This window comes from Callospermophilus lateralis, chromosome 13 (assembly GCF_048772815.1).
Source record: "Callospermophilus lateralis isolate mCalLat2 chromosome 13, mCalLat2.hap1, whole genome shotgun sequence".
NCBI lineage: Eukaryota > Metazoa > Chordata > Mammalia > Rodentia > Sciuridae > Callospermophilus > Callospermophilus lateralis.
This window is the reverse complement of record NC_135317.1, coordinates 16,229,236-16,243,879: the sequence shown is the minus strand read 5'-3', so window position 1 is coordinate 16,243,879 and position 14,644 is coordinate 16,229,236. Positions and strand designations below refer to the sequence as shown.

Genomic DNA, 14,644 nt, shown 5'->3' with positions numbered 1-14,644 from the left:
GGCAGTTCCATATAATGCCCTGGAGACAGGAGAGGGGAAAGAAGAGTGGGGTGTATGCTCCCTGCTTGAGATATATAAAGCATAGTGACTCAGCAGGAGCCCCAGAATAGGCAGTTGATAAGAAACTCTGCAATTCAAGGAAGAGACCCAGCTGGACCTACACATCTGGACATCAGAAACAGGTAAATTGAAAACTGAGTGAAATTCACTAGCCAAGTCTAGAAGGAAAAAGGTCCCAGGCCTCCCAGGGTTGAGAGAATAGAAGGTAAGAAAGATGTAGTATGGAAAGTGAGAAGGAGAGGGCGCTGTGAGCAGGAAGGGGACAAAGCTGTGAGCCAGCCTATGCAACTGTCCCCCTCTCTCTTCCTAAAACACATAGCTCTCTCTGTCCCATCCTCTCTGATCTACTGTTGGTTATTACAGATGGTCACTGTTTGTGCACTGTGCTGAGTTTAGCAGTATCCTTTCCATAAGATCAAGTGCCCGGCAGGTGTTAAAACCCTGTTCACAGCTTGAGCAGCGTAGTGAGCAGGGAGGGGCGGCTGGGTTTCCATGCATTTCTGCTCAAGTAATTGCTTAATTGCTAAAAAAAAAAAAAGAAAGAAAGAAAAAGAAAAGAAAGTTTTTAAGTTTTGTCCATATATTTTTAAGACTGTGTTATGTATAAACATGGTTACAAACATGTATGTGTAAATGTGTGTGGGCACATATGTACATAATTAAAATCACAACTCAGGTCTGATTCTAGAGACAACAGACAACACTGGGTCTGAAACGACATAACTGCACTCGTAACAGAGCTCACTAAATGATGAAAATGACAAAGTTAAATATTCAATATAAATGAGCAGTGTTTAAATCCCAAATTGTATCTTGTTTTTGATATAAGTATCTGTAACTGAGGAGTTCTCAGATCAAGCTGTTTCAAGTTCAACTATCATGAACCACTTCTACCTGGTCATCTGATATACAGAGGATCCTCACAACGCTGCCTTTTCCTCCCCTGGAAAGAGCGATTGAAGTTGTTCTAATTATTCGTCTCTATTTTTCTAACATAGCTCTTCAAATGGTGTCTGATTATATTCTCTTCTTTGAAGGAATGAGTTTTCTTGGCAGAACCCTTGTTAATAATGTGGAATGAAATTATGCTAGCAGATATAAATTTCAATCAAAATTATGAAAGGATAGAGAGAAATTGAAGACTGTTAATGACCACTACTTCTGAAGTCTGTGATACAGGGAAGAATAAAACTGAACCATTAAATGCTCAAAGTCAAGGCACATTTAATTCTCAAATAGGCACCAATCCTCAGAGATTCTCATTACTTCAAGTGACTTTGCTTTTCTACCAAATAGGCACAGTCTGCACATCACTAGGGACACTACAAACATAGACTAATTCCCTAGTATCTCTGACATAGGATGGCAGTCACCATTTAAACACCTGTGGGGAAGAATCATCAGAATTGTCTTTGAAAACCCAATCCATTAATGTATGGATCAAGGGAGGTAGCTGTTGAAAGAATGCACTGTTTCACTTTACTTAGTATTTACTTTTAAAATTTTTCCAAACATAACAGTAAGATTAAGATGCACTAGTTAAATCAGGAACTTGCCTGGGGGGGGGGAAATTTTAATAATAGTTCTGCTTCATCTTAACCATATATGTATCTTGTTGAATACTTGTAGCACTTTAGGGTGCATTGATGATGTCATGCGCTAAGTTCTAGGATCACTGTGAGGTCAAGCCGAGAAATTCTAAAGTGATGACCACTGCATACAAAATGTAGCTTTAGGGCAAGTTATCCTGGAGGTCCCTGTCCTGGAAGGGTCTGGAGGATTCAGCAACATTGAAAATTCACCAGAAAATTGGAAAATGGAAAGGGCCCATAAATGATAAATATTTTGTGCTGGCCTTCTTAGGTCCTTGAATTGAAAGGATCATTGTTGCTGGAATTTAATGATATTGTCATCTGGAGGGTCATTAATCACATGCCATTTCCTTTTCACTGTAAGTGCCCTAGGCATTTTCATGGACCTCTTAAAGGAATAATAAATTTTAAAACTATGATTCTCATATATTATAGAATAATTGGATACTACGTTTTCCTTAATAACCTCTCAAGAAAAAAATACTCAACTTGGGTTATTTGTGAATATAAGAACACTTGCAGATTCACAGCCTCTATTGTTGCGCCTGCTTTTTCTACCTTCTCTATTGGACTGCAGGCTTCTCCATGGCAGGATCTGGATGGCTCATTCTCTCATTCCTCAGCTATTGAAAAGATCCCTAATGCAAACCACACCTCCTTCCAGGCCCTGAGCCCCTGTAGAGTGGAGGGTCCTGTGCCAGGGAGGTTAGTTCAGCAGGCAGACCATCAGCAAGATGAAGCAAAGGTGCACGGAGCAGGACAGTGTTAGAGCAGGAGGCAGCCAGGGAAGGACTTCCAGAGAGTAATGTGGCACTGAGTCTGAAGGATGGGGAGTTCACTCCATTCCAAGTACAAGGACTTCAGGGAACAAATGGTATTTGCAGGGATCACATGGCAGGTGGTCATTACAGCATGAGCAGGCCTTGGGCAGAAAGAAACACAACGTAGACACAGTCAAGAGGAAGGAGAAGGCTGGCAGAGCAGAAGCACAGAGTGAGCAAGGAAGGGTCTGGAAAATGATGGAGAAAGAGGTCTACCAGGAATCCAGGGTGAAATGGGTACAGGTGAAGGAGTAGGATCTCTGTTCCAAGGAAATAGAAACCTACAATATGCAGGAGTGTGACCAGAGACATTGGGAAGGTAAGACTGTGGAGCACAAAGGCCAGTGGGCATTTGGAGAAAAGCTACTGTGGACTAGGAATTATAAGTGACAGGTGTCTGTAGACTGGCCTCAGTGGAGTGCTGGAGAGAAACAGAAATCCACCTTTCTCTCTGCTTACATCCCAAGAGAATGCCCTGTGCACTGTAGACACACAGTGTTTATTGAACAAATGCATTTAAGACATTAGATTTATCTTTGGGTATAAAAATACAGCCCTTAAGGAGCCCTGATAGGCACACCTTGTGCCATTGTCACTGGCATTGCTGCAGTCATAGTTATCATGTTCTGTTGCCTCTAAAGATGGCTGACGGCATGTGCACCTTCCAACTGCCTGGCTATCAGTAGGCAGAATTTCCACTTAGCAAAAGTGGACAGAAACTGAAAGAAAAAAGTCATATTTCTCCAGTCAACACTGGGTCCTTGAGAATGGCAAATGGGATTCTTATCACTAATCAACCTGTCTAAGTGCCATTCACAACCTGAATCTCCAAAACATATCTGTGCTCCAACTTACAGTCACCAGCAAGCATTTCAGAATTCAACTGGATGCCTGTATTTAAACATCATGATATTTTCTTTCTTTTCCCCCTTCTAAAACATTCTGTTTGATTCAACAGAAACCTACACGTAACACAGCCTGTGCCCTCTTTTTAAGAAGTTACCTTTTCCCAATATAAAATAAAGTGATTTCAAAGCCTCCATAAGAAGAGTGGGGCCTGAGAACACTACTGATCTTTTTGTTCTTAGATAGGGTGCTTCAATGCTTGGGAAGTATTCTGAAGTACAGAGAGGATATACACAAACATGGAGTCCAGATGGATCTGGTAATACTTCAGATGACAGAAAAACCTTTCAACTACAGATGACGTTTGGGGTGTAGGAACAATGTGGGGGGCCAACTTGGAGTAAATATTCACTGCCCGACAGATTCTGCTCTCCACGGCTACCACCAGCAGGCATCAGTCTTCGTTTATCCTAATGCTCCTCTCTGGCCCCCAGTTCCTGATGTACTTAAAGTTGATGTGGACTTTTCTATACTTTCACCTTTGCTCATTCTCACCAAACTATTTCTTTGTTAACTTGACTTTCAATTGGGTCAATTTATTCTTAGGTTCTGTCATGAAATTTCCCCTTAACTAAGACAGTACAGGAAATACATTTTAGAAATCATTTTATTTCCTGCCAGAATGCAGGAAATGTAGAGCATAAAGGTAAGATGAAGGGAATAAATCAGAGTAATCCAGCCTGGTTACACAGATCACCACTGCACCTGTCTGTTGGGTCCCCAGGAAGACCCACAATGCACAACTGGAAAATCAGGAGCAAGCACCTGGATTACATGACTTCTGAATCATTCTGAAGATGGCAGATGTTAAGAGTGTCACTGTACATGTAGTTTGAATGGCCAAGTCACCTAGTATGGCTTGTACATAATTCAATTTATTTAAAAAAGCTAATAAAGAGACCTAATAAAGAGATTTAAATAAAGTCTAATAAATCAATTTGGAAACATTACAGGTGAAAGCTGAAAAGTTATAATTCATACAGCACTACAAAATTATCTCAGATTTGATGCACATAATGGATATCTAAGATTAGTAGTAGTTTTAACCCATGAGGAAAATGAAAAAGCAAATGTTTAGAAATTTTAAGTTCCTTATCTAAATCATTCACATGGATAGCTTACAAAGATGGAACTTATATCCAGTTTTTTATTTTTTTATTCAAAACCCATTGTTCCCTCTATGACGACATATTTTCTAAAGCTAGACTATAGCTATAATGTGTAGAGTTTACAGGCTTCAGGCTTAAAAATCCCCATTAATTGGGCAAGTCTCTGTTCGGGTATTTTTGATTAATAAAGGTCTCTTGAATTTTATGTAACTTAAAGATAATGCCAAAACATATTGGAAGCAATAATACCTACTTTAATAATATAAAAAATGTATAAAATTCTGTAAAACCACATGAGAGGTCTCTAATAAATTCCTGTTAAAAAATGAAAGTAATGGCATTCAAAGGTTAGGGGATTTACAACACAAAGTACAGGTCTTCTCCCAACAGAAACAACAAACGAAATTATTCATCTATCTTCAACCATCAAACCCTTAGATGATTTAGTCAAAAATAAAAATGGACATTTAAGGAAGATAAAGTTAACCTAACGTAATACAAGGCTATGCATGGTTCCTTTATAGATGATTATAATTTAGAAAATGGTACAAGGGGGGCTTCTGGGATATTGGAAATGTTTTTCCCTGATCTGAGAAATTATCAAATAAATGGATATAAGACATCCATATAGGATATAGGAAATCCATAAAATTTCATTAAGTTGTCCTTAATATTTGTGTACGTGACTATATGTATGGAATTACTCAAGAAAGTTTTCTTAAAATAAAAAAATAATAGTGAGCTATAACAGAAAAATAAGAATATGTAGTAGGAAGTTAGAATTAGCACTGACTGCAGAGTATTATTATGCTTATTGATAAGCATGCAAAAGATGCACCTGCAAATAAGCTCCCATCATAGCCATGTGAAACCTCACAGCACACTCAAGGGCAAATCACTATCTGAACCCTCTGTTACTCTGAGAATGCTATGAGAACAGGAACCCTGTTCAAATAATTTTCATAAAAATTGTTATCTGTTAAGGAGAAGTTAAACACAAGTCAGTCAACCGGAAATTGTTCTGGAGAAACTTGCCCCATTGATTTTAGATAACTGAAATAATAAGGAAAAATTCAGGCAATATATATGAAATTTACATTTTAATTATTAAGTACCAAATATTGCAAATTCTAGAAGTCCAATAGTGTGACATTAATTATACCAAAAAGCTATCATTTCTCAAAAATTATAAAGAATGTAAAGTTATATTCTACGTACACATGTCAAAATACACTCTGTCATGTATGTATAAAAAGAACAAATAAAAAAAGAATGTAAACTCTGTGTGTGTGTGTGAGTGCATGAGTGCATGCATCCAATTTCAGTTTATTCACTGTGGATTTTGTAGAAATGGTTAACCTTTTTTATATCCTTAGATTTTCATGTGTTGAACTTAGAAAATGTATACAACGCATCTTTATATGTCTTAATTGCTAAAATCATTCAATGCTATCTCAAACCCTGTAGAGTGAAGGGCTCACATTTGGGCAGCTGATAAAATCAGGCAAGGATGTATACAATGTGAGTTCTGCCAGCTATTATAGAATCCTAAGGTCCCACTGCATGGAAAAATCCACAGAAAGTAAGTGCCCACCCTGCATGGCTGTCCAGAAGCAAGTGCCCAGGAGCATGGACTTTAGCTATGTGAATTTTCAACACAAACAGAAACTGACTCTGGGGTGAGTGGTGCTAGAAAAGCCTCTTTTGGCAAGGGAAGCTCCTTGGCTCCACCTTCTGGACTACAGAGCTCCGAAGTTTGGAGTGCAGGACATGCAAATCTGTGGTCAAAAGCATCGAGAATATAAGTGCAGTGTAAAATTTTGATTTGTAACAGCATTAAATAACCTAGCAAAGATAACCAAACAAAAACCCAGGGCCAGTTTTACTTTACCCCTTCAATAAAATATGGTAGAACTTGCCATTTTTATTCCTTTGCTCTTTAATAATAGACCCTTTGAGTTTGCAATTATGCTTGGGACTGATTTTACCAAAGATAACACTGCTTATAAAAAACCCTGAGGACCTTGTCTTGGCCTACAACCATGCATGCAGCCATGCAAACGTGCATCCGTGCAACCTTGCAGCACACAACACAGTGCAGGAATGGCAAAGAAAACCAAGTGGTGGCCATGCTCATAGGTTTTCAAGGGTCTCCTTACCAAATAGTGAAATCCTATGCCTGACAAGAACTCCAAGTTTGCAGAATAGGCTGAAGACAAAAGAAAAACAAAAGAGAAAAGGGAAGGGGGAAGGGAAGGTAGAAAAGACAAGGGGAAATTTAAAAAAAAAAAAGAAAGAAAAAAAAAACAGCTGATATGAGCCGGAAAAAAGCAACATGATGTCACGCAGAAAGAATCAATTATCTGAGCAGAATGTGGAGTAAAGGGATTAAAGAAAGAGTCTTTGAGTGCATACCTTCAACAAACATGGTTAAAAAGCACATAGTATAAGAAACAAAAAAAATTGAAAGCAAAGCTAATTAATATAAAAGCAATCTATATGAACCCACACAAATATAACTGCTGAAAACCCAAAAAGAAAAATTCAGTTTTATCTTCCCAACTGCACCAGTGTATTTCTAGATTTCTTTTTATTATGGGCTTTATTTAACAGAAGAAATGTGGTGCTTTGGTAAATGCTACTTTAAACTTTAGTAAGCTTTATTACTTGAAATGCCCTTCTTTCCCATCCTTGACATAGACCAAACATCCAATGAACTTAGAAAGAGAACTTGAACAATGCTAATCACTCAGAGGAGATCAGAAGTGATAACTGAGAGGACTCCTAATGCCATCGAATGAGTTGTGCACTTCTCATCTCCAAGCAGGCCCCTAGGAAGCCCTGCATGCCATGAGCAGCAGGAGATTCTACATAGTGATCGCTGCATTCAGTGTCATGACCCTGGTGCCCACTACTTCTTGGATCAGACCCCACAACTTGGGAGAGCCTGTGGCCTGGTCTCTTCACTCAGTCCAATGGGCTCCTGCAGATCTCCCTTTAGGAATACTCTTCATACACCTCATGCTCTGTAAACTTCTATCCACCACTCAGGATCAGCTCAGATCATGTTCACTACAAAAGTCTTTCCTGACACCTAGTGCCCCATTATCACTCCCAACCTAAGCCAAAAGAGGTCGAGGTTGTCCCAGCTGCTCCCAGTTCCATTTGCAGATCTCTGCCCTAGGATTGAACCTTGCAGATTACAACTAGCATTTTTCCCACACCCACCCACACTCTCTGAGCTCCCGGGGAGAAGAGGCTTGCCCCACCAGCACTGCCTACAACCTGGAATAACCCACCCACTGCCAGATTTTCCCAAGAATAGATCCTCATGGGCCATGCTGCTCTGGAAAGCTCTCCTGACACCAGCAATACCCAAACACATAGAGAACCTGGATTAGGGCTGCAGACCAGCCAAGAAGGAAAACGATGGCAATTGATCCATGGCAGGAGGGGGAGAGAGGGGACAGACAGTCATGCTTGAGAGGGCGACTACATTAATAGTAAGCTCCAGTCATCATACCTCACTGCAGTATCAACGTGGACTAATTTACTGATGAAAATTAATTAAAGAGGGCATTTTACAGGTTTTTCCAAAAAAATGTTCATCAACGAGTGTCTGAGTAAAGCTGAAAGTTTTGGGAAATAACAGACCAAAATTTGGAAAAATAATGACCTACTGAAGTAGCTATTAAATAATTACATATTAGACTTTTGGTCTGCATTTCTATGCTGTAATTTTCTTCTGTAAGCTAAAAAACAAAGACAATAAAATGAGAACAACTCTGTCCAGGAGTCTCATCCATCTATTGTGCTTCACAGATGATGTCTGTGCATGCAAGTCAACCAGGGTCTGTCTCTAAAAAGAGCAATCGTCTTTAGAACAATTTACCCTGGATCCCTGTATTCCAGTCCATTTTAGGTGATGTCTTTGACTGAAGTCTCTGGTTCAAAATAAGATGTTCTGAGGGGTGTTCTTGGTGATGTGGGGTTCACAGTGCTAGGATTAGGTTTTAACCCAATTAGGATGCTTTGTCTAATGGAATCAACAGCTCAGCATCTCATCCAACTGGGTTCTATTTAGTGGCTGAGAATCCGTCAGAGAAAATATCTTCTTAACAATATCTGTTGCCTCCTAATCACCTAGGCCACCAGGGAAAATCAGATGCAGACCTGGGCCCTCAGAGAGATGAATTACATCTCGTTTCCCTCTTGGGCCCTCCACCCAGGCCAGAGCTGCTAGACAGCCTATGAGATTTGATGATGATAAACTTCAGTCTGTACTTTCTCTAAAAGTCCTTCTCCTGATGGCACTGATTCCTTTCTCTCTTCCTATGGCTGCCTCGTCCTTCAGACCGTGTGAGCAGCCCATGCTCTGTCAGCTCTTGCTCCTGCCTTACTCCAGCATTCCCTGGGGCCCGTCAGTGGCCCTCAGCAGCAACTCCAATTACCTTTTCTCACTCTCCTCCTTGGAGTATTCTCTGCAGCACCTGGCACTGCTGAACACTTCCATCTTTGAAACTCTTGCCCCTTTGGATTTTGTATTATAGCAGGTTTTTTTACTTCCTAATTGATTATGATCCATGTTCTTCAGAGACGGGTTCTGGATAGGAATTCTCCAAATGCAGCACCTCTCCAAGTGTGGGTGTCCAGTCTTTTTGCTTCCCTCTCTACCCTCCTTCAGGATCATCTGCTTCCCCAGCACTGGGCACTCCATGTGCACAGACCATTTGTTGCCCTGATCCCTCCACAAGCACCAAAGGCACATTTCCTGCTAGATACCTGCAGCTGAATGACCTGCTTCTACTTCAGTAGCTGCTGATCAAATCTAACAAGAGCTCCTGGAAACTGGCTCTGTTTCCAAGATCTGTTGTTCTGAGGATGACACTAGGGACCTGCCAAGCACCCACAGCAGGAGCACAGGCACAGTGCCGCACTCCTTCTTTCTCCTGGCCACATCGCTCGTGGCCAGGATACACTAACTGTCCCTCTTCTGTAGCTCCTTCCCATGGCTGAGAGCTCCTCTTCCCCAGCACTCTGACCTGTCTCTCCCTGGGTGCCTTATACAGCTAGCCCTGCCTCACTCGAACAGTTAGTATCTATCCCAATCTACGTAATCCACCTTCCCTCTAAACCACCAGAATCTACACTTACTGATATGATTATGTATATCTGTAAAATAGTTCCCTTTCTTAATTCTGACCTATAAAATCTTTAAAACCAGCTTTGTGACATGACTTTCACCACCTCTGTCACCTGCAAGCCCATCTGATGTAGCCTGACTCTGAACGCAACTGCACGGCCACTTCCTCCCAGGGGGGCTGCATCCGTGTTCACAGACCAACTACTGCTGGGCACCTTCCCGAAGCCCTGGCCAACACTGCTTTTCTTTGTAGCATGATGGTGCTGATTTTAGATCCAGTAAATGCTCAACACATAATTTATAGCACCAGGAAGTATATATCTAAGCATCCCACGGAAAAAACAGTTTTGGATTGTGTAGAATTAGACCCACATGGCTGTTAAATATACACTCCTCATGACTGTTAAATGTACTCTACAGACATCATGATAATGCTTATCATGTGTGTAAATGTGTACTAGTTAATTCACAGTAGAAGGGCCAGTTTTTTGTCTACTTTATCAGATTTTATCTATGTGACTTTATTACCCATTTAATTCACTTAAGTTTTAATGTTTAACTCAAGTGGTAAGATTGGAGACATCTAGGGCTGGGGCTGTAGCTCAGTAGTAGAACACTTGTCCAGCATGTGTGAGGCCCTGGGTTCAATCCTCAGCATCGCATAAAAATAAATAAAGGTATAATGTCCATCTATGAGTTATCAAAAAATTTTTAAAAAAAGAAAGGATACATTTATAAATTTCAGTAATCTCAATAAATTATTCAGATGATTTTGTTATTGTAATGTTGCTATTGATTGTTTTAAAACATACCTGTATAATGAAATTTTTTTTCATTATATAAACTTTAAAAAAAATAAGAAAACAGAAATCTATAATATTCTGAAAAAAAAACTTAAAATTAAGTTTGCTCTTTACTGGTACTTTTCTAGTTATCTACATATATAAGTTTAGTATTTTTAAATTGGGTTCATACTATTTGAGCATATATTTCATTTTTTATCACAATCATTTTCCTATTAGATATCATATAAAAATAATTTTGTAATGCCATTGTTATAGAGCATTACACATGTTTCATGATTTATTTATCATTACAGTATTCATTTTTGCATCTATGAATTTTTCTGAGGTTAAATTCCTATGTGTGAAACTAACACACTATCATGAAATAAATTACTTCTATTAGGCATCCTGTTGTTAGAATTTTAAATAGCATATGTTCCTTTTTTGTAAATGTTAACGAGAGAAGTAAGATTTACCAACCCTCCTTCTATTAGATTAGGAAAGACTCAGGATAAAATAATTTAAAGAATCCTGGTGCAGAGCTTAGAGAGCAGAGCAATCTAGAGTTAGTCCAGGGCCTTAAAATTACATCACCTGAGGCTACAGTAGAATAGCAAAGTTCTGATTCATTCACGGGGAATATGGAGTTGGTAATGAAAAGTAAGTTGTTTTTTTTTTTTTTTTTTTTTTTTTTGGTGTATAGATCTATAACTTTTTTTCAGCCTTATTTAGGTATAATTGACAAATAAAAATTATGTATGTTAAAGGTATACAACTTGATGTTTTGACATACGTACATTTCATGGTCAGTGAATACTTCTGAGGATTATGCTGACTCTGAATGGCAGCAACAAAATATGAGAGAGGACAGGGGAAGAAAGCAGAATTTGCATCAATGTGTGTATATTTTCTCTGACTATATTTTCTTTTGATTTATGTAATTCAGTGATGTCTAAATTAACAACACGCTCCAGGAACAAAGTTTCTATTACATAAAGCAACTATCCCTGGGAGGAGGAGAAGACCTTGCAGTGTCCTCGATTTCAGGATGCTCTCTGGGGAATTGGTGACCCTAGGAATCCTGTTGCTGTGCAGTCACAGACCACAGTGATGCTGGCAAGTGTCTCAGGGCACTTAGGAGATGCCCAGGTCCTCCACTCTCCCTCCTAGGGCTGGAAGGCCATGCCCACGGGAAGGGTGGGCATGCACATCCTGCAGAGGGTGCTGAGGTGGTTCATCTGGGACCATGTGTGGGAAAAGCCTGTTACTGAGATGCCCCCCCCTTGTTTACAGTTCAGCTTTATCAGTTCACAGGAAAACTATCATCTGAGCAGGTTTGAGGACTTTTCTAACACTGTTACAATCCTATGTCACGTGGCTGTCTACACTAGTCCTGAAAATGGAAAATCAATTAAAAAGAGGAGCTAACACCTCCCTCCTAGCTGCATCTTCCAATGCTATGCAGCATGGGATCCTGTTTCTTCTCTGCCCTCTGGTGACAGTTTCATTCAGTCTCATTTCACCCTGTCCAGTGGGCTAAAACTGCACTGCCACTCAGCAGAGTGGTAACTTCAAGGCCCAGGAAAACCAGTTTCTCCAGTGTTCTGCTTTACACCCTTCACTTGCTGTTAAAGAAATCTCATTCCAATACATTCTGATATGGTCTGAATCTGAAATGTCCCCCTAAGGCTCCCTGCTGAAGGCCTTGTCCCCAGGACAACAATGTGCAGAGGTGGGGCTTTGGGAAAATGACTGGACCCTAAAGGCTCTGATCTCATCAGTGGGTTCATCCACTGATGTGTTCCCAATGTGACATTAGTGGGAGGTTGTAAAAACTGCAGGAGGTGTGTCCCCATCTTAGGTTCCTGGGGCATATCTTGTCCTTGGCCCCTGCCTCTCCCTGATCTTTCTGCTGTTTACTGCACACCCTTCTGCCATGCTGTTCTGCCTCATTTCAGGCCCAAACAATGAAGCCAGTCAACCATGGACCCCTGAAACCCTAAACTAAAACTGCCTTTCCTCCTGTAAGTTGTTTTCCTCAGGTATCTCACAGCAATAAAAAGTTACACACATTGTAAAAGGTTGTGACGATTGGGCAATGAAATAATATAGAAGTGGACTTGCTTAGTTACCAATTCTCATGTGTACTAAGTTCTAGCAGAATTTTGAGAAAAACAGATCCCAAATACTCAGCAAAATCACACTTCCAAAATATCTAGAATGAATGCTTTAAACATAAATGAGAAAGCATTTCTAAGACACCAGCCAGGAAGGGAAATGTTCAGGAAATAGATATTTTTATTTCATTACTTTTCAAAATTGGCCATTACTTTAAATTTTTCTAATTAAATTTGTGTAGGTAGGATTTGTTGTTCTCAAAAATGCCAGCAAAAATATTAGATTTGTAGAAATATTAAAGAAATTAATGTTATAAGTATCATTTCTTATAAATACAAATATGCAATGCCTACCTAGCCTTCTTTCTGAGGATTCTGTTTCATACAATGTTTTTTCCTCTTATTCATCATTGCATTTAGCAGCAAAATATACAGAAACTCAACATCTACAGCACTTATCTAAATTTGCAGAAACTGTCCTCATCTAGTATGGGATTCCAAGAGGACTTGGACCCAGGACAGGAAGGAGACTCTGCTCACAGTCCCACCTCAGGGTCCCCCAGTTCCTGGCCCCAAATGCAAATGTACTGAATTGAAGCAACAGTCATTCTGGTGGCTGTTTACCTAGTCACCATCTCCTTCTCTTTGTTTGATGCATGTCCCCCGGAGCAGAGAGGTCGACTTGCTGCAGATAAGAAGTATAAACGGTGGTTTTTGAAATACTGATCAATTAAAGGAAGAACTACCTGAAAGAAAGGAAAAGAAAACAGATCTGTGTGGTGGACTCTCTTGGGGGATGAACAAGAGCTGAAGTTTGAGAGCAGTCAGAGTTCTGTTCACAGTCCAACAGGCCCCAGGTACATGCCCCCTCGGGTACAACTCTCTAATCTGCCCTGTGTCTCTAGTTCTTGTGCACAAGAGCTTGCACATGCAGGTCTGAGTCGGGAAGGGCGGGGGGCGTTGGACGCAGGGGAATGTGACTATGGGGAACAGAGCAGGTTTTCAACAGTTTGGAATGATTCTCAGTATTTTCGACATTTTCTCAAAATTAGATATTCTCAGTGTTTTCATATAATATGGTCCAAAGCTCAAAAGACTTAAAAATAATTATGAGGACCACAAATTGATTCTCTACCATGAGTGAGATCTGCAGTGGACACAGCCATCTCCCCTGTCCTGGTAACTGCACTGGGTGGCGGGTGCTCTGGTCCCTACCTTACAGGTAGCACATAGAGACAAGCAAATGGCTCGTCACACTGCCACTGCTTACCTACATAGTCCTCACCCTTTCCTGGCCCTTCCCAAAGCCACTATGCCATCTTTGTACACATCCAGTCCCACTGGCACTGTGCCCACACACATCGTGTGCTCTGTACATGCCACCCCTGTCGCAAGTTCTCTTCCCGCTGCCCCTGCCTCCTGCAGACCTCAGCTCAGCAGCACTTTCTCAGATCAGCCTTTGCTGACTTCCCAACTACATCAATCCCTGTATTCTCTGCTCTTCTAACACTTCTGACAATTCTGCATTTCATATGTGTGCTGAAGTCTCTCTTCCCAAGAGCCTCCATGGCACAAGAGAGTGGGGGTCTGTTTCCCACTGTGATCCTCTCCTGGCTTCTAGAACTGCTACTTGGTCTGTTTGGCTTACTACAGATTCTCCAGTGCACAGGGCTATGTTGGGCCCATACCAAGAACTAAAGAAATCATGGTTCAACAAATAAATATATAATTGATGACAGCTGCAATTAACCAGTATTCAAACTCAAGCCCATCTAAATATACCTCTTCGTACCATGTGATACATCATAGTTACATATGAGGAATATACACATTTTACCTTATCTTCCTTGAGAGTTGTGCCATGGACTAAATTGAGTGGTTGGCACATAGTAGGGACTGAATAAATATGGTCACTGAATGAATTATAGACTTGGTAGAAATTAAGTTACATTTAAGCACCTGTAAGTAAAATCACCAGAGGCACAAGGCAGGTGGGAAAAAATAATGCATTTTAAGGTTGTGTTAGAAGCCACCAATACAGGGTTTTGGTAATTGGTTATGAAGGGGGATTATGATCTAATGGATATAGGAGATAGTGGGTCACCTGATTT

At 40.3% G+C, this 14,644-nt stretch overlaps 1 protein-coding gene across 1 annotated transcript in view; it reads right to left on the bottom strand.

The window, feature by feature from the left end:
• The window catches only part of Ryr2 (ryanodine receptor 2), a 585,643-nt gene that overhangs the window by 110,024 nt on the left and 460,975 nt on the right, over nucleotides 1–14,644 (bottom strand). Inside the window, exons 62-63 of the mRNA XM_076832381.1 lie at nucleotides 13,158–13,279; nucleotides 6,648–6,697 (exon numbers count right to left, since the gene is read on the bottom strand). Coding sequence (XP_076688496.1) covers nucleotides 6,648–6,697; nucleotides 13,158–13,279 — 172 coding nt within the window. The remainder of the gene's footprint in view (nucleotides 1–6,647; nucleotides 6,698–13,157; nucleotides 13,280–14,644) is intronic.